The sequence below is a fragment of the Crocodylus siamensis genome, chromosome 10 (assembly GCF_052110815.1).
Source record: "Crocodylus siamensis isolate JL-2025a chromosome 10, ASM5211081v1, whole genome shotgun sequence".
NCBI lineage: Eukaryota > Metazoa > Chordata > Crocodylia > Crocodylidae > Crocodylus > Crocodylus siamensis.
In genome coordinates, this window is record NC_143404.1 from 173,905 (window position 1) to 194,378 (window position 20,474).

The 20,474-nt window shown below is 44.7% G+C and overlaps 1 protein-coding gene across 2 annotated transcripts in view; it reads right to left on the reverse strand.

Annotated features, from left to right (window-relative positions):
• The window catches only part of KDM3B (lysine demethylase 3B), a 68,865-nt gene that overhangs the window by 36,983 nt on the left and 11,408 nt on the right, over positions 1-20,474 (reverse strand). Inside the window, exons 2-7 of one of the 2 annotated variants that reach the window (XM_090064742.1) lie at positions 13,121-13,288; positions 8,914-9,027; positions 7,841-7,946; positions 5,930-6,054; positions 4,208-4,279; positions 2,652-3,227 (exon numbers count right to left, since the gene is read on the reverse strand). In XM_090064742.1, coding sequence (XP_089920868.1) covers positions 2,652-3,227; positions 4,208-4,279; positions 5,930-6,054; positions 7,841-7,946; positions 8,914-9,027; positions 13,121-13,288 — 1,161 coding nt within the window. The remainder of the gene's footprint in view (positions 1-2,651; positions 3,228-4,207; positions 4,280-5,929; positions 6,055-7,840; positions 7,947-8,913; positions 9,028-13,120; positions 13,289-20,474) is intronic. The other variant, XM_090064743.1, reaches the window with a different exon arrangement.

Sequence of the window (20,474 nt, forward strand, 5' to 3'; positions counted from 1 at the left end):
TCTTCACCTATAAACTGATGTACCTAGCTGGTTCATATCAGTTACAAAATAAGAGTGCGCAGAGAAACTGAGTTTTTTTAACATGTGGGAATGGAACTAACAGATCAAATTGGGCTGACTCACGTATGGAAGTGATTTACATCAGCTAGTACGAAACTTCCATCTAAATTATTACTTTTTATCTTGTTTTGTATTTGTACAAAACAGTGATTTTCCTAAATGAGGATTTGAGTCCTCCTCTCAGACTGGCAGCCAAACATACGTACCTACAACTAAGCCATTCAGCCTTAACATGGTGGGGTTTTTTTCTTTGAAGTGAAGAGGAACAGTGCAGGCAACTACTTGTAAACCACTGCTCAGCATGTATTTATTCAGTTTCTTATTTCTTACATTTTCCTCATGGAGAAAAATGCATTTCTTATTTGCTAGATCAGGGGTCAGCAATCCCCGGTACGCATGTCAAGCATGGCACGCAAGGCCATTTTGCTCCGTAGGCCACAGCCAGCCCCGGCTCTGGGTAGCTGCTGGAGCCCAGGCTGCTCCCAGCCGGGCTTGCAGCGTCCCAGCCGTCTGCTGGGAGCAGCCCAGGCTCTGTGGCTGCAGCAGCTACCCAGAGCCGGGAGGCTCTAAACAGCTGCGCCAGGCTCCGGAACCCCGGCATCAGCTCCGTACCGGCCCATGCAAGAGAACAGGCCCTATGAAGAGAGGCTGAGAGCCTTGGGACACCATAACGATTCTGGAAAAGTAAAGGCTCAGGGGGGACCTAGTGGCTGTTTATAAGTACATAAGGGGTATACATCAAGATCTGGGAGAACGTCTGTTCACCAGAGCGCCCCAAGGAAAAACAAGGGCCAACAGTCAAACTCCTACAAGACTGTTTTAGGCTGGACATAAGAAAAAATGTCTTTATGGCCCAAGCCCCCAAGACCTGGAACAGACTCCCTCCAGAAGTGGTGCAGGCAGCTACCCTGGACTCATTCAAGAAACGCTTGGATGCTTATCTTGCTGGGATCCTTTGACCCTAGCTGACTTCCTGCCCCTGGGGCAGGGGGCTGAACTTGATGATCCTCAAGGTCCCTTCCAGCCCTAATGTCTATGAATCTATGAACGTTGCTGACGCTCATCGAGCTTGTAATCCTGTGCAACTCGTGTTGTTGGTGCAGTTAAGGGCCATAGGATGTGGAACTGCTGCCTACCAGCATCGTGGCAAAAGGTTTCTGCTTACATAGCCTTTTCTGTAGCCTTATGACACTACACACTCGTGTTTAGTGTACTGACTACTGCCGGTCTTCCTATGTTACTGCCTCCCAGAATTCTCCCTCCGAGTATGCGTATTTACAGTATGTTTTCTTCTTTATGTATTTGGTGACTCTATATGATCTATAGATCTAGTCTCTTCGTGCCTCATTAATTGCCTCAGTCTCTCCAACTATAACTTCTGATTTAGAATCTCCTATAGTTTTAATCCATCATAACATGTATTCAAGCTATAGTAACCCTGGGTTTTGTAAGTCTTTTCTATTAACCTGTTTTGAGAGCCAAAGATTTTGACAGTCCTCTTCCATTATTTTATCAGTACTTCTGAAGAACACTCAGACTAAGGAGGGAGGACTTGTGAGGCTAGCTTTTTCCTAGCACGTAACCTTATGCAGATACCTCACAACCAAGGACCTGAGTATACTGTGGTAGGCCAGACCAATTCATAGAGTTTCAGACTGTCTACAGATTAAGGAAGACAGAATTATTATATCACAAATTTCATGTATAAAAATATTCTTGACCACAGGACTATAAGTTTTAAATGAAGGTTAGCTAAGGGCTCATCATAAATTATTGGGCCACGGTCAAAAATGTCTTCTGGTACACTAAGCTCTCATACCCTAAAATTCCCCAACTCTCCCCTACCAACTTTGAAGACCAACACAACAGTGACTCCTCTCCAAGAACAGCTCTGTTAGTAGTTCCGTTACTCTGCATTTCTTTTTAAGCGGTTAAACAAATATTATACAGTCCTTGAGATTCACAGCCAAGTGGCTTCCTTCTGCCTGCAACTTAGCCCTTGTAGGCTGTGCATGGGCTGACGGTAGTTAAGTTGCAGCCCCTGGGCTCTCACCTGGCTGCTGCTCCCCCTCCCTTCCCAGGGAGCAGAGCAATGCAATGCAGGGAGCTAAAGGCAAGTCCAGACAGCATGTAGCAGCGGAAACTGATGGTAAGCCTGTGTTGCGTGCAGCAGGGGTAGGGGGAAAAAACAAATATCAGGGCTAAGGGAAAGAGTGGGGGGGAAGAGACTGTGCCTGCATGGGGGAAGACACTGGTGCAGTGGAGGGGATGTCCATGGGGAGCAGCAGGGGGAAAGGGGAAGCATCTGCATGCCGCATGGTCCAGTGGCCTGCATGGTGCAGTACCCAGAGGCTGAAGTTGGACAGCCCTGGTTTAGAAGAGGTGTCCCTTAGTTCTTTTCCCAGTCAGTGGCTAAAAAAAAGAAACGAGAGGAACTTCTGGGAAAGACAGAGGTCCCCAAATGGCAAACCTTTTAGAACTACCTATGTACAAATGCCCAATGGGAACCTATTTCATTAGATGCTTAGAAAATACATTTTCCCTGCATTTCCTAGTTTTACTTTGAATCTTCAGAGCTGCAAACGACTCACCTCTCCCTGAGCCTGTGACCGGCTTTTTGATTTCTCCTGTCCAGAAACCGCTGACATACCAGTATCTGAGATCCTCACAGTTGTGGGCGTCAAAGTAGCTGTAGTAACAACTGTTGCAGCAGCCGCCATGTTTTGGCCAACCTGTTCCAGTGATTTTCCTGCCTCTTTACAACCAGCTCCAACCAGCAGTGCTTGACCAGCCACTGAGGAAAAGGGAGTGAATGGTACAGGTGTCTCACCACCAACTGGTTCATCCTGGACTACCAGAGTTCGGCCATTCTCTTTGGTGTAAGTGGCAAAGCGAATATTGCGATTAATTGGAGGAACAAATGGAGGCAGCTGCTTGGCCCTTGGATCCAGCCCTGCATCACTACTGGTGCCTCCTTTCCAAGGGCCACTGCTTGCCTCGCCTCCGTCACTCCCATTACTATCTGCTTCACCCCTCTCTTTTAGCTTCTTTGTTGCAGGATCACACCCAGGATCCGAAGCCGTTTTCCTCCTTCGTCCATCCTTTCCCTCCAGACACTCGCGTTTCTTTTTCCCTTTTGAAGATTTAGCTGCTTTTACACCTCCACCCTAGAAGAAGTAAAATTATGCAATTATTACAAAAGGTCCCCCTGGCTGTGTCAAGAAAACCACAAGTTCCATTCCCTTCCCAACTCAATGGAAAGCAGTCCGTATGCTGGAACAATTAATGTGTTACTCTATTCTACTCTAGATACTGCTCTGGCAACTTTTAATACAGGAAACTGTAAGGAGGCAAAAAAAGGTAAGCCCTTGTCCTTTTTATGTTAGAACAGGGTCATCAATAAACACAAATAATCTTTTCATTAACTGACTGACATCAAGCAACACCAGTACAGCAGACCTTAAAGAAACAGAAAGCCAATGAAAGTAATGACTGCGAAATACTTATGGTTGAGAGCCTGAACTATGAAACCATTTATACAATGCATCTTACTGCTACAAGTAAATTGCCACCACTTTCTTTTAGGACAAAGCTTTTGGTCAAACACAGCTGCCAACATTGCCAGGATTCTGCAGGAGGCAGCCTGCACTACGCTGCAAAGAGCAAACGTGCGGCTCCGAACTTCAAGTAGAAGCATCATTTAAATGAGGAGGGCAGATCCCAGACTGCTGTGGCCTGAAGTTACAGAGTCTGCTGTGTGGGGACCAGCCATGACCCTCTCTCAACAAGGTCCTAAAGGAGGATAGGAATGTTTTCCTACAATAAGAGAAAATGACCAGCAGGACCCACCGTCAGAAAACCTCTTACAATGAAAGATGACATGTCCAAATGCCAAGAGCCACCAAAAATCATTTCTAACTTTGTAAACCAAAAGCAAGCCTGTGCTGACAGAAAATGGATCTTTAAGGGAAACCAAGAAGATAATCGGATTAGCCATCACAGCACAACACAACACCCACTTCTCCCCTCCAGCAGAATTCTGATGCCCTCAGCGAAGAGCACCCGTTGCAGTTCTTTTTTATCAAGTGACTTCAAAGACTTTCCAAAGCTCCAACTGTATATGCAGAGACCTGATAAATAACAGTACCTCATTGGAAGGAGCCGAGTTGTCCATCACCACATGAATAAGTCGAGGATCCACTGACTTTATCTCACCACTCTGATTTTTATGGGTGTGGGCAGCGAGAAGCACAGGAGGAAGGAAGAAACGCATTGAATCAAGTTATCAGCTTGGAGACTACACCAAACAGCCCATCCCACCCCCTTTCTCTACCTCTCGTACCCTGTTTCCACTTCCTTGCTGGCCTGTCTTTCATTTACCATTTTAATGGTTTCACTTTTTCTTCAATTATGTGGCCCTCAAACTTGGCTCTCCCTTTGTCTGCATTCATATACTTGCCCCGCTGAGCACTTTGGGCACACTTTGGCCACGAAGCATACTCCCCTGTAAATGCATTCTCTTCTCCCTTCCTTTCTTTCTAACCTGGCAAGGAAGTGACTCAGTTTATGTGACCCATTCCCTAGCAGCCTCGCCCAAACACAGGAGATTGGAAACTAGTCCATTAGAAGATTCAAGTCAGGCGGTTTCTTGATCAATGACTTAATATTCACTTTCTACTCAAGTGTCACCCTGCCCCACAAAAAGCAGCAATAAAGCATCTCTTCTATTGAGACTGTCTCCCCAGATTTAATCAAACAGAAGATACATGGATACAAGAACCCAGTTCAGAGGCAGAGACCTGAAGCTCCCACAGCAAGCAATAATGGCCAGAAACACCCTTCCCACTCCAGGGTTTGAGGCAGCAGAGTGGGCATCTGTAGGGATGGGAGGGAACATGGGAAAAAATATTCTCTTTTGCAGGGACAGTGAATGGGGGTGGAGAAGTGAGACTAGGTTGGACAGGAGGGATGCTCTCCTAACTAACAGCCAGGGAAGCAGGAGCGAGTGGGGCAAAATAGGCTGTGTTTGAATTTGGAGGGAGGGGGGTGTTATTTTGTTATACCCTCTTGTATTATTTTATTATGCTTTAAGTTTTGTTTTTTATTGAAAACCACTCAGCCCTCTCTGGGAAGGGCAGCATAAGCAGTTGATAAAAAAATAAATACATAATAAAAAAATTACGACATACATATTCAAACAAAAAATACTCTATACATTATCCAACTCTGGAGTTAAATCCAAATAATCTAATCAGACATTTTTGCTGGCTGTTCTTTCCTGGGTAAGAAGTACAATAATTAATGGTGTCAATGAAGGTTCACCATGCTATCAACCACTTGGAACTGACATGACGACTGGGATTTGGGAGAAGCTAAAGAGTCTGCAACTTTAGCTCAACAAAAAACAAAACAATAACTTAGGTTACACTTATGTGTCTTCCCCTAGGGTATATTGTCAAACAAATGCAGCATGTGGGATGGCAATTTCTGTAACTCATGTAACCTATGAAGTAGCTGCCAAGAAAGAAGATACTTCAAAGCCACATACACCAATGGAAAAATACATGTTTCCATTCAGCAGACTCTCTATCAGAGTCATTTCCATTAGTTTTTTTCCACCCTACAGTAGCTTGTTCTCAACAAAGATCACTCCCATACCCTCTCCCCTACCAGAATTGCTGAATTGTGTACTGTCTTTTTATTATGAAGCCTGTGGACGTTTTATCCAGAAAGCACCGGGTAAATGATTACACATTTAAGAACCAGTAGCCAAGAACAAATAAATGCAGTTTTTTTGAAAAATAAGTTCACTAGGTGATGCAACAGAATCACATTTCAGAAGCCCAGACAAAACGTATCAGATCTTCACCTCAGTTACAGACACCTCCATAAGGCGAGTGATGGGGTCTTGATGGCTCACCACACCACAAAGCCAACTGTTTTCATCCTCCGGTTGGTACACCTTCACCCGTTGGCCCTGAACACTGTAAGGACCTAGAAAAGACACACAGTGATTGAATATACCTTTGAACAAATTATACTGACTGTACCATTACAGGTATATAATACAGGTAGTAATATATATAGCTTGGGGTTGAAAGTACCAGTACTCTGGTGCAAGGAAACAGATTACAAGTTTTATTAGAGCTTCTGCTGGTTGCAAAAAGCTGTACTCTGTAAGCACAAGTCTCTGAATAAAAATGACCAGCAGCCTCAGGGGTCTTCACATTTGTTTCTCAATGATTCTCAGATCAAGTTTCTTAAGTTTATCAGAATTTTCTTCTGGATAACTGAACACCCTCCTCCAGCTTTGCAAACATGCACCAAGTTCTAACTCCCTTCTCTTCACTTTTGCTCCATCACCTACAAACAAATTAATACTTAGAAAAATGAATGTGTAGCCACATAGCAAGTAATACAACCTAACTGTCAGCTTTGTTTGTTCTACTCTTTCTTCTATTTGTGACCCTCATTTGCTGGGCAAACACTGCAAGGCTGCCATTTGGAACAAGGCTGCCACTTATCTGTAGCTGAAGCATTAAGTATAGGTGGAGCAGACCAGCAGACTTATGTAAACCAAACAACGGGTTTTGCGACCTGAACAGAGCATGAGTCCACAGTTCATCCAGAGGTAAGAATTTTTTCCTGCTATAAAAGCCAGTATGTGGAATTCATCTCCTGGCTCCCCACTAAACCTACAAACAAAGAACTTGCCTGAACAAAGGAAGAAAAGCAACTCAGACCACAGGGGCCTGTTTAGTCTAGTATCCTGTCACTGACTGTAAATTACGAGATGACCAGCTCATTTGAGGAGCATTGCCTTAAACGGAGAAGGCATGCTTATTAAGCCAAAATCAGTTTTGCTAATATCAAAGTCACTAGCTCCCCAGTAAGATCCACATCACACCCCCGTAATGCAGTGTCCCTAGGGCAGACATCAGCAGCATGGACCCAACTGCACCAAAAGCCACAAGCTTCCACTGGTCAAGCTGAAGAGCCCAGGCTGCTAATCAAAGGTTGTAGCAGAAGCAACGCTACATGGTCTAGGCACTAGACCAGGGGCGGGCAATTATTTTGGGCAGAGGGCTGCTTACTGAGTTTTGGCAAGCCATCAAGGGCCACATGACAGGCAGCCAGGGGCAAATAAGTATTAATTTTCTTAATTTTGGGGGGGCCCCACCGGCCAGATACAATGGCCTGGCGGGCCAGATCTGGCCCCCGGGGCGCATTTTGCCCGCCCCTGCATTAGACCGTCAGAATACCACATAGCGCAAGTCTGGATCAAATCCCATTTAACATTCCAGTCATTTATGAACACAGAGCTGCTAAGGTTAGTCCCCTATGTTTCCCTGTAGTCATGTTCAAGATGCTATCATTAGACTTTGAGACAAAGTAGTTTTCTTCAGTTGCAGAGAACTCAAAGACAACCAGAGGGATTCGGTTCTAAATTCCCACAAAACCCAGCTCCAGGCAAAAGCTAAACATGTTACATTTCAAATCTAAAAATCTGATTATTTGTAAATACTGACTTACACTGAAAGAGGTTTTGGCACTTCAAATAGAGAAAGCAGTCATTTTCCCAGCCGAAGGCACTTTGACACAGATGATTAACCTCATGTCACAAAGAACTCAGGACACATTATCTGTGAAAGTGGAACTTTCAAATATAGCCAGCCATACGTATCGCTTTGACTCCTTTTCTCAACAAAACCCAAGCATAAGTCAGTACTCTGGTGACACAATCAAAATCATTCTGAAATGAAAAACCAGTCAGTTTTACCTCTGCTAAAAATTTCCTGGAGCTTCTGGTCACCAATCAATGCATTGACAGATTCTCGCAGGGCAGGCTGCTCCTGCAGAATTTGATTCTGACTCTCCGTTCCCATCTGTCAGCAATGGAAGAAATCACAAAACATTTTGAATGGAAGATTCAAAACCTCTCAAGACTCAGATTCATAGATGTTAGGGTTGGAAGGTCATTGAGTCCAACCCCCTGCCCTGAAGTTTCATAGTTAGCAGGGTCGGAAGGGACCTGAGCAGATCATCAAGTCCGACCCCCTGCCATGGCAGGAAAGAGTCCTGGGGTCAAACGACCCCAGCAAGGTGATTGTCTAGCCTTGTCTTAAAAGACCCAAGGCAGGAGCCAGCACCACTTCTCTTGGAAGTTGGTTCCAGATCCTAGCCACCCTCACCGTGAAGTAGCGCCTCCTGATGTCTAATCTGAATTTACCCTCTGCCAGCTTGTGACCATTATTTCTAGTCACTCCTGGTCGTGCTCGGGTGAACACCCCCCTGCCTGTAAGTGTGTTGGTGGTTCTTTTTGCCCAGGTGCAGCACTTTGCATTTGTCTTTGTTGAACATCTTATTTCATTCTGCCCAGTTTTCCAGCCTGGATCTGTTCCCTACCCTCTGGTATGCTAACTTTGCCCCATATTTTGGTATCATCTGCGAACTTGGCCAGGGTGCTCTTCATGCCAAGACAGTAGATAGCAGAAAAGTTGCACTATTTTACATTACATCCTGAAAACTTCCAACGATGGAAACTGCACATAAAGCTGGCACCTCTGCTCTGAGACTTGTGTGAAAAACATCTGACCTCCACCCAAACCAGAGAAAACTAAGCAGCCTCTCTCAATATGTCAAGAACTTGATCGAGACCTGCAGAAGCAGCTTTGCAACTCCCATAGTAATCATTTACTCTGTATATGGAAGAAGGTCTAAATGCTACTGATTTTTACAACAGCAGAAAAACAAGAGCCAAAATACTTGAGGAGGGTTTCCTGATTTGGAAAGAGTGATCCTGACAAGCAGGGCAAAGTGAAATCTATGTTATAAACATACTTAATCAAGTACCTGAAAAAGACGTAGTCCACTGGCATCAGACAGGAACCTTAGGTGCCGGTCCAGAAGAAACTCCACTGGAACCACAGAGCCTAAGCCCAGCTTATCTACTAAAGGAGTGAAGGTCTGTGAAGAAGAAAAATGGAGGTCAGCAAAAAGGCTGGGAAAACCTTCAGACGTAGGTGATCCTCTCCAGCAGTTCTCAAACTTTCAGTGGATAAAATAATCTTTTGTAAAATACATTCTTCCCAAAGCAGCAAACACTTTAAATGCATACTGCATAAATATTGTGGACAAAGAACAAGAAGAACCCAAGCTTCAGTAATTTAGAAAAAGGGCCGAGTAAAATAATTTTGCTTTCTCCAGGGCTCCTGGCAGTCAGCTTTGGTAAGACAAGGAACTAGAATTAAATTATGAATCACTAAGACTCTCTCTCTCAGTGCTTCTAAGGAGCTTCAGCAACTCCTGATGAGAGGTCACATGAAAGCAACATGACCTACAACCTTTGTTAGAACTCAAGGCACAATTCAAATGAGATGTTCTTTTGGGTGTGGGTACTACTAGAGCACATCCCAATGCAGCACATTCTTTGTACTGCACTTGTAATAAAAATCTGTGATCAATAATTCTAAGTATTCCAGGAAATCGCAGACATAACTATTTAACAAGGACAAGTTTATACTCTCATTCCATGTAAAAGTAAACGCTCTTTTGGATTGACTAATGAAGGGAAGCATTACTTGTTACTATAACTGTCTGAAAAATAAGTGCATGTTAGGTCAAAGAATCATAGAAAAGTGGGGCTGGAAGGGGACCTCATAAGGTCATCTAGGACCTCATAAAGCCCTGCCCAAGGCAGGATCATCCTTCACTAAACCATTCCAGCTAAGTGCCTGTCTAACCTGCTTCTGAAAACTTCCAGGGATGGAAATTACACAGTTTCTCTAGGTGCCTGTTCCAAATGCTTGACCACTCAGTCATAAAGTTCTTCCTTGGAAATCTCCAACGAAAATTTCCCCTGCTGCAGCTTAAGGCTATTGCATCTAGTCCTGTCCCCTACAGCCAGAGAGAAAAGCTCATCTCCATCTTCTCTATAATGACTCTTTATAAAGATTGTTAGCAACCCCACCCCCCTCGCAACCCCGTCTTCTCTTTCGCAGACTAAACAATCCTAGTTCTTTCAGCCTTTTCTCATAAGACGGGCTTCCCAGACCTCTTATCACTATTGTTGTTCTCCAATGGACTCTTTCATATCTGTCTCCACCTTGGAGTGTGGGGCCCAGAACTGGACACAATTCTCAAAGGTGAGGCCTCACTAGTGCTAAACAGAGCGGAAGAATCATAGAATCAGAGACAGCGAAGGCTGGAAGGGACCTCAGGAAGTCACATCTAGTCCAACCTCCTGCTCCAAGCAGGACCAGTCCCAACTACATCATCCCAGCCAAGGTTTTGTCAAGCCAGGCCTTAAAAACCTTCAAGGATGGAGACTCCACCACGTCTCTGGGTAGCACTGGAACAGGTTTCACCACCCTCCTAGTGAGAGAGTTTTTCCCTAATATCCAGCCTCAACTTCCCTTGCTGAAACTTGAGCCCATTGCTCCTTGTACTTATAGTTTCATAGTTTCTAGAGTCAGAAGGGACCTGAGTAGATCATCTAGTCCGACGCCCTGCCATGGCAGGAAAGAGTACTGGGGTCAAACGACCCCAGCAAAGTGTACATCTAGCCTCCTCTTAAAGACCCCCAGGGTAGGAACCAGCACCACTTCCCTTGGAAGTTGGTTCCAAATCCTAGCCGCCCTCACCGTGAAGTCACGCCTCCTGATATCTAGCCTAAATCTACCCTCTGCCAGCTTGTGACTGTTATTCCTGGTCACTCCTGGCAGCGCTCGGGGGAACAGAGACTTCCCCAGTGCCTGCTGATCCCCCCTAACTAGTTTGTAACAGGCCACTAGATCCCCCCTCAGCCTTCTCTTGTGGAGGCTGAACAGGTTCAGGTCCCATCGCCTCTCCTCATAAGGCCTGCCCTGCTGCTCCCTGACCATGAGAGTGGCCTCCTCTGGACCCTCTCTCTCCGTGTTGTCCACATCCCTCCTGAAGTGCGGTACCCAGAACTGGACGCAGTACTCCAGCTGCGGCCTGACCAGTGCCGCATAGAGGGGAAGGATCACCTCCCTGGACCTGCTTGAGATGCATCTGTGGATGCATGACAAGGTGCAGTTGGCCTTTCTGACCACGTCCCCACACTGCTGGCCCACGTTCATCTTGAAGTCAACGATGACTGCACCATCCTTTTCCGTCTCTGTACTGACAAGAACAGAGTTCCCCAACCTGTAGGTACGGTGCCGGTTGTTCCTCCCCAGGTGCACCACTCTGCACTTCTCGGTGTTGAATCCCATCCTATTCTCATCCGCCCACCACTGTAACCCTGTCTAGGTCTGATTGCAGCCTGTTCCTCCCTTCTAGCGTGCCCACATCCCCCCACATCTTAGTGTCATCAGCAAATTTGAACAGCGTGCTTTTTACCCCCTCGTCCAAGTCACTGATGAAGATGTTGAACAGCGCAGACCCGAGGACCGAGCCCTGGGGGACCCCACTGCCCACATCCCGCCAGGTTGAAAATGACCCGTCCACCGCCGCTCTCTGGGTGCGGCCCTCCAGCCACTTGGCGGCCCAATTGACTGTGTGGGTGCCAACACCAGTCCCCCAGTTTCTTAATGAGAATGGGGTGAGAGACAGTGTCGAATGCCTTCCAAAAGTCCAGGAAGACAATGTCCACTGCTACCCCTGCACCTAATGATTTGGTGATCTGATCACAAAGGCCACCAGGTTGGTCTGACAGGACCTGCCACTAATGAACCCGTGTTGGTTGCCCCTAAGCATAATCTCCCCTGCTGGCCCCTCATAGATATGCGCCAGAATAACGCGTCCTGTCATCTGCCCCCACTGAGAACAGTCCAGCTTCATCCTCTTTGCATCCACCAACCATGACTTCACTTAATTTGCAAGAGATATTCCTGTTAACACAACCCAGATGCCAGAGCACTAGAGAACAAACTCCCAGATGAAAACACCTTTATAACATTAACTTCTAATTATATGGAGTTATTTTAAAATATTAATGCTTGAAGGGGCAGCAGGGAAATCAGGATACTTTCTACTTAGAAGTGACTTACAAAAAGGACAGAATAAGAGATGTTTTTGAAGGCGACTCACTAAGGAAAGATTGTGGAATTTTGTTTTATGATTGATAAAAGCAGCCTGAAACGCATCAAAAGCTACTTTGCTAAGTTATTACCAGGAGCATTGCATCTTGAATCTTTCTTTTACATTTGCTGCTGAACTCTTGAAGGACCAAGAAAATAACACATGCTCACTCTCAAACACTAACTTAAGGGGAAGAAATACTGAACCAAAGATGTTCTCTCTCAGCAGTTTCCCATGCAACTTTATAGAGATTAACAAAAAGGTTTCAGCACTGACTAAAATTTCTCTCTCTCACTTGATTTCAATTTAATCTTCTCAAGTTTTAATTTCATTAGTTGTCATATCCCCAGAGTCCTCCAGAACAGAAAGGACTGGAACAGCAAATATGAAGACATTGGAATAGCTATGGTGGCAAGGTCAACATGAAGGGGTACCATATGCTGACGGACGGCTTCCTTTGACACAGTTAATGTTTCCCCAAATGAAAAACGGAGCTGGCAGCCGGCAGCAGCTCTCTTCTCTGTGCATCTTTCCACATCCTCCAGGCAATACGGCTATTCCAACAAAAACTTTGGGGTATAGCACTTAGCCTATTAAAAGTGAAAGGGAGCAGGGGGGAAGTCCTTATAAATTCTGCAGGAATCACAGCTAGGTACTATGAGAAATAATCTTTCTAAAACCTTCAAAAGTTCCTCACTACTTCATCGCTGTACAATCCCAAGCACCTGAAAAGAGTTCCACATACAACCTAAATTTCACCCAAACAATCCTACATTAGGAAATACACATCACAACATGCGAGACCTCTGACTTTGCAGCCTCGGAGATAACAGAACATTCTGTCCAGATCCCAACTGCATTTTCCACTTCCCAAATTTGTTCCTGTCTCACCTCAATATAGCTAAGGTTAGGAAGCAGCACGTAAGCCATAAAAAGGACCCGAGACAAAGCTAATCCCAACTTCAACAATTACATGGCTTTTTCCATGCTGAAATTGTTCTGGCCAAATACTTACAAGTGCAGGCCAATGCGCGAGAGAGACCCGAGTTCCCTGAAGTGGAATTGGATCATTTCGAGGAGCCCAAACCAGAGAGCCTTCCAACAGCAACACGATGACCTCTTCAGCATGAACTTTCACCCAGGCATGTTGCTTCCAGTTGCAGCCATCAAACTCCACAAAGATCTGCATGAGATTTTAAAAGGTGATTTAAAAACACATTCCAAACCCCATGGGTGAGAGGAGGAAAATCCTGCAGACAGCTATGGAGATAGGGACTTCATTGTCAGTCAGGAAGATTAGCACCATGTTAGAGCATGCTTCACAGCCTGCCAGACTGTCACGTTTACACAGCTACCAAAAAAGTCAGCTAAATTAAGAGCAACTGCACAATAGAAAAGTCACTTCCTCCCACCCAAACCTCGCCTTGCCTCAGTAATCCATACAGCAGTCCACCCTGACTTGTAGATGCTTTTTGCTCAGTCCTCTGTGTTTACAAACATTGCTATAATCATTATTCACAGAATGTAAACTCCTCTTCAGTCAGAAACACTTTGCCTACAGAACTCCTACTAACACAGGGAGGTCTTAGCCTTGCACACCATGTTCCACGCTCTGAACCCTTGGCAAACATTTCAGTCAACATGAGACTGGGGCTGCTCGGATGCGCTGCTTCATGATAGGCCTGTTGTAGGTGAGACGGCACAACAGACTGCAGTGCACAATATTAAGCCTATACCTCCCAGGTGGCACCTGTTCCTCAGCCAGGTACACAGAAATAAAGACATTAAAATGACCTGTGAAGTTAGAGAATGAGTGTGATGAAGCCAAGAATAATATCTCAGAGTCTTAGCCCCTAATCTAGCCACTAGGGCACCGTCCCAGAACACCACTGCTGCAACACTGTCTTTATTTGTACAGCCCAAGGTCCTCTCATAAGAAACAACTCTTCTACATATCAAACCAAAATCGGTAACACATTCCCACACAGTAGGAAACAATGTCAATTTGTACATTACAATTAATTTTTACTAAATTACCATAAGATCACTGAGGTTGATAGGAAATGACAGAAACTGAAGACAAAACAACTCCCATTTTTTATCAACAGATGCTAGCAGCCACCCATGTTTTCCCACACCCAGCTCAAAAGTTTGAGCCCAAGCGAAGAAAGCATATTTGTAGTGCTCTCCTGCAGAATTCCTGAACTTTAGCTCACAATGAAAGGGGGTTAGGGTTTGCACAACTACAGCTGCATGCTTGCTATGCACATGTGGGCAGCTCTTGTGTTTAGAATGTTGACATGATTTAGCACACCTGGAAGGTGCCACCCTCCATTCAACTTAATTAACACAGCCCATTTTCATTGGAGGGCTGAACAGCTTTTCTCCTGCAGGTGGGCATGCACCCTGCGAAAAACCTATACTTCTGCAACCTATACTTCTGCTACTTTGGCACCTGAGCTCTTAAAGGCTCACAAAGGGATTTTCTTTACACACACGTCTCAAAATAGCTAAAGAATTATCAGTACAGCTTAAAGCACACACACTCTCCCCTCACTCTGGTATTCTCCACATTTACACTGCACCAAACTCCCCCAAACAGATCTTAGCTTCCCAGAAATTTGGCCTTTTAGGTTAAAGTGGACTTATTGAATGCAAATAGTTCAGCAAGCTGAAATAAACTGTTGGCAGAGTGCCAGCCTTAGCACAAACATGTTATTGTTTTGTGGCACAACACTCACTGGCTGTTGCGGCTTCTCTCAGTTCTAAGTAGCTCCAGGAGCCTCTTATGAAAATTGCTGCACACACACAGAGCACAAGTATTGTAACAAATATGTTACAAGAGGCCTCTAGGAATAAAGAACCTAAGTGTCATTTACAGGGTTTATTATGTATGTATTCAATTTATACACTGCCCTTCCCAAATCCAGGTGGCTCACGGTTAGGACTATCCTATAAATTGGCAGTGGAAAGGACTTGGGTAACCAAATAAACATGATGTCTGTCAATGATGATGGTCACAAATGCTAATGCCAACTTGGATGGATAAGGGGGGGGCGGCTAATAGGAGTAAGAAGGTGGTACCAACTCCATACAGGACACTACTAAGACCATTAATAAAGTAAATATCTAGTTATTGCATCCACGCTACAAAGAAAGTGTAGAAAAACTGGAAAGGCCTCAAAAAAGAGCTATGAGAAAGAAGTGAAATCTGGGGGGAAAAAGCCTGTTAGCAGGAGACTTTAAAAGTTCATAGTTTCATAGTTTCTAGGGTCGGAAGGGACCCGAGTAGATCATCTAGTCCGACCCTCTGCCATGGCAGGAAATAATACTAGGGTCAAACAACCCCAGCAAAATGTTCAGTTATTTAAACTTATCAAAAGGAAGGGTATGTCATCATAAGCTACACAGAGTAAAAATTTCTCACAACAAAGAGTTCTTCAGATTGGTAAATGCGTAAAACACTGCCGAGTTCTTTTACAAGCTTCCTTAATGATTTGGACAATAGGATCGAGTACACACATTGCAAATTTGCAGACCACACCAAGTCGGGTGGCATCACGGATTCTCTGGAGAGCAGAGCTGGGATCCAGAATGACCTGGATAGACTGGAGAAATGATCCACATCAACCAGATGAGATTCAACAAGGACAAATGCAAAGCCCTGCACTTGGGATGGAATAACTGCATGTGCAAGTACAGCCTGGGGAATGACTGCCAGGGCTGCTGGGAGTCATGGTGGACCATAATAACCTCAATACGAATCAACAGTGTGCTCTCACTGCAAAAAAGCCCCAACATCTCCTGGGTTGTATTAACAGGAATCTAAATTGCGAGTTAAAGCAAGTGATTCTTCTGCTCTATTCAGTACTGGCAAGGCCTCACCTGGAGAACTATGTCCAGTTCTGGGACCAACACTTCAATAAGGATATGAACAATTTGGAGACTCCAGTGTAGAGCAATAGGGGCCTGGAAGGACAGACATATGAGGAAAGGCTGAAAGACTTAGGGTTATTTAGTGTGGAGAAGACAAGACTGGGAGGGATGTGATAAGTCTTCAAATACCTGAAGGATGATAATAGAGAGGCTGGGGATGAGCTTTGCTCTGTGGCTGCAGGGGACAGGACTAGGAGCCATGGCCTCAAGCTGTAGCAGGAAGAATTGAGGTTGGAGAGGAGGCGGCACTTTCTGACCATAAGGGTGGTCAAGCACTGGAACAGGCACCTAGCGAAACTGTGAACATTTCATCCTTGGAAGTTTTCAAGAGCAGTTTGGACAGATACTTGGCTGGGATGGTTTAGTCAGGTGTGATCCTGCCTTCGACAGGGGGCTGGACTAGATAACCTTTTTGTGAGGCTCCTTCAGCCCAACTTTCCTATGAAATCATTCAATTGCTGAAAAACAAATTTAAACTGAAAGTAAGAATTTTTTTAACTGTAGCATAACTGTGGAACAACTGACTAGGCAGTCTGGTGAATCCTTCGTTAGTTTTTCAATGTGGGGGTTATTATACAAAGATAGTTTAATCTGACTGAAAGTTAAAAACTTGATGCAAGAATTCACCAAGTTTGTCACTTCATGAATTTTTTAATCAAAGATGCAAGTTGGTCTAATAAAAGATATCAGATTTACACAAAAAACCATATCAAAATTGATGCAAGAATTCAAGAATTACTCAAATAAACAGTACCCTGTATCATTCCAGAGACCAGACTAGATGATGAGCCCTTCATCTATGAATAGGGAACTACTGAGTTCAGAGTAATTAAGCCAGGTTTCAGGCCATCTGGCAGTCTGTGGGGAGGGGTGGGACTGCCAGGGCCCTTCCGCCAGAGACATTCCCCCACTACCTCTGCCCACAAAAGTGGAGGCCAGCCCCAAGATCTGCCCACAAATATCAGGCAGCAGTCTCCTTGAGTTCAACAGACCCCACCTATGGGTACAGCTCAACACCTACGTTTCTGCAAAGCACTAGATACTGAAGGGAAGAAGAATGCAAGACACCATGGCATGAAAAGAGCAAGCTATTACCTAACTCACTAGTCAGAGTAGAGACCGGGGGTGGGCAAAATACAGCCTGCGGGCCAGAGCAGGTTCTCCAAGATGTTTTTCTGCCCCACAGTGAGTCCCTCGATGCCGCCTGGCCCAGATGCAGGGGGCAGCCTGGGCTGTAGCGCATGCAGACAGTCCCACAGCCCCTGGTCCCGCAGCATGGCTGGAGCAGCACAGCAGCTGGACTTGCTTCCTAGCAGCCCTGGGAGTTGTTAGGGGACACAGGGGGGCTGACCTGGCTTGCAACAGCCCAAGTAATTGCCCACCATGGGATACATTTCTTTTAGTGGCATCCTCCTGTTAATTACAGCTCCACCCTTGGGCAAAAGACAGAACAATTCAAAAGATTACCTAGAAAATAACTGGGGAGGGGGGGAGGGGGGAGGAAAAATCCCAGCTCTCATCACAAAAGCAGCTAAAAGCCTCAATACACAATCAATCAAGTTTCATGAATAAAAGATAAATACTTAAACAGCAGAGAAAACTGCAGGTGATTCTGTATCTGCTACTACTCCACCTTAGCACCTCCTTCTTCTTCCGCCCCAGCATTGCCACTTCAGAGCAGCACAGAAGGGCACAATGTCAGTTGAATCTAGTACCAGGCAGAGTATTGCTCTCAGACAGCACACTGGGTAGTTTTTCCAAGGTCAAAAAGTGCAATGACATGAGGGGAAAGTCTCACCTTCCAAGTCTCAGATAGGGGACAAAAGGTTGTGCTCTCAAGTTTCCACTGACAAAGGATAGAAAATAAGCTGCTTATTTTGTCCCAACTTGTTGTTCAAGAGCAGTGCAAGCACCAGCACAGCTACTCTGGAACTCTAGAAAGATGATTGCTAGACAGCCAAGTCTCCATGTTCTGAAGTCAAGACTCATCCACATTGCTTCTAGGCAAAGAGTAGTTCTGACCAGTAGGATATGAGCTTCTTGGTTCAAAAAGACTACTCTTCCAACTTCGGGAACTCTAGTATCAAAAATAAGATAGAGGAATAAACGTTCACATTTTTCTTCATAATAGGAAATATATTTCCTGGGCAGGAAGCCTCAGATACAAGAGAGGACAACTTTGGCCAGAAGCCATTAAGGGAACACTGCCTCTGGTTTCAGGATTCACATTTTAAAAGATGCTGGAACTTTGCAGAGCACCAGAACAGTGCCGCAAAAATATTCTGGGGGCAAAGATAAGATAAGTTGTCATGACAGACTTAAGGAGCTTCAGCTGTCCAGTTTATCAGAGCTGAGGCAGCAAACTGGGAGTATGCAAAGTGAAAATACCAGGTTCCTAAAGACACTTATGTGGCAGAGAGAGACCAAAACCAGCAAACCTGAAATGCAAAGAAGGTCCAAAGCTTAACTTTAATGCTATTACTCACTGCAATACAATACTATTAAGAAGTGCTTTATTCTGCATCTCTTGATGGCTTCAAATCAAAACTGGATGCCTGTCTTGAACAAGTCTTAGTCAAACAAGTTATTGGACTCAATAGAGAAGTAATTACTTGAAGTTACATGGTCATACTAAACATTGCTTCCTGCTTGAAAAGCTACAGATTTACTTCCCTGTTTCTCAGGAGTACTGAGGATAACTGCACTAAGGCTGTGCAGCATTTTAATGGCACACAACTACTGTAGCTGAAAGACCAGTTTCGGTTTTACTTTATCCATTTGACACAGAGGAATCAACTACACAAGAGATTCAGGACCAAATTTAATTCACATTTACACTTGAGATGCAAAAATGCCCTAATCCAGGACAGAGCAGTAGGGGGCCCCTCAGAAAATACCCTGTCGGCAGCACACTCTTCTGGCAAATGAGCTGCAAGTCAAGTGTTGCTGTGTTTATCACAGCAAGAGGACATGAGCTAGAGGAAAGTAAGCAGTTCAAGTTCCTGATCATTTAAAAGAGCAAAACCAAACTCTGACAGCCAGAGCGCCACAGGCAACCCGTGCAGATGCTCTGCTTGAAGACTGTACATTCTGCACCAGCTTCAGTTTGCTTTGAACAATCTCGGAGACTAACATGAATGAGGCCAGCAACAATTACATCTAAGAAGCTGCAACTTTCCTGCTACATGGAAGAAGCTCTCCATGTCCCCTGCTATGTCAAATCTTTCAATAACTGGAAATCCAACCTCAAGTTTCTAACCAATTATCATTTAGGACTATTAACTGCCTCAAAAGGCCAGATTCCAATTAAAAGTCAGATGGCAACTGGCTCTCGGGAAGCCTAGTAAGATATTCTTACACCACTCTGAACAAGTATAATCCTGCAGTTTTTTAAAACTTTTTCACATTCATTTCCTAGTCAAAGGATAGTCTGGAAAGGAATCTATAATTCACTGCAAAAGTCACTGAATATTCAGCAGCAGTTGCAGCACACTTTTGTTTTAGGGCATACTTAGCCAAAATTTCATAAAATTGTCCATAGTTTTTGGGGTGTGTTCATACTCTGCTTAGCCTCACAATGAAGATGATGATGTGTTTTTGCACGTGACCCCCAAACTATTTGCCAGAGGTATGTGCATCCAAATAGGACACACCCATCTCAGTTCCCAGATCTTCTCTCCAAGCAGAACAGAAGGTTGCAGGTGAAACAGCAAATCCAAAAAGAATGCAAACACAATGATATAACCTTAAGGTGATAAGAACACTATTAAGTTTGCAGTACTGTCATTTAAACTGCTAAGCCTATTTACCCTCACTAACGACAAAAAGACCAGAAGTTTCCACCTATCATAGATTTCTTGAACTATGGATACTGGTGCATATCTGGGATAGGATTATATTGTTCAGCTCTCTATGGTCTACAGACACATTTTTCCCTTTTACTTTGTTGCACAATACCATTACACATTTTAGGAAAAGGAATCTTGACCCGCTTGTCTTGAAACTCTGAAAATGGATCACAACTTACACATGAATTATTCCTTGCAAAGGTACCGCCTGGCATAATCCTTCCGATAACTCTGTCCTTCCTCTGAGGCTGTACAGTCGGCAGGGCTGTCCCAAATTCACTAGAAGATCTGAAGGTTTTATGCTTAGCCAGCACTGTTGGTTTGTTATCACAACGCTCAATTTCCTTCAATGGGGCAAGGATCCCTTTCTGGTTTTTATGGTAGCTGAACTGACCAACTATAATCATTCCTTTACAAGTCCCCTGCTCTCAGGTGATACCACATTTAGTAACAGAACAGGCATCAGAGGCAAGCTGTAGAGCCCCGAGGGCCACACACTACTTGCAGGGCAGACCTAGCTTGCAGAGCCCCGTCATCCAGGTCCCAATGCTGGTCCTGCGTCCAACTGGGCCCACACAGGGCAGA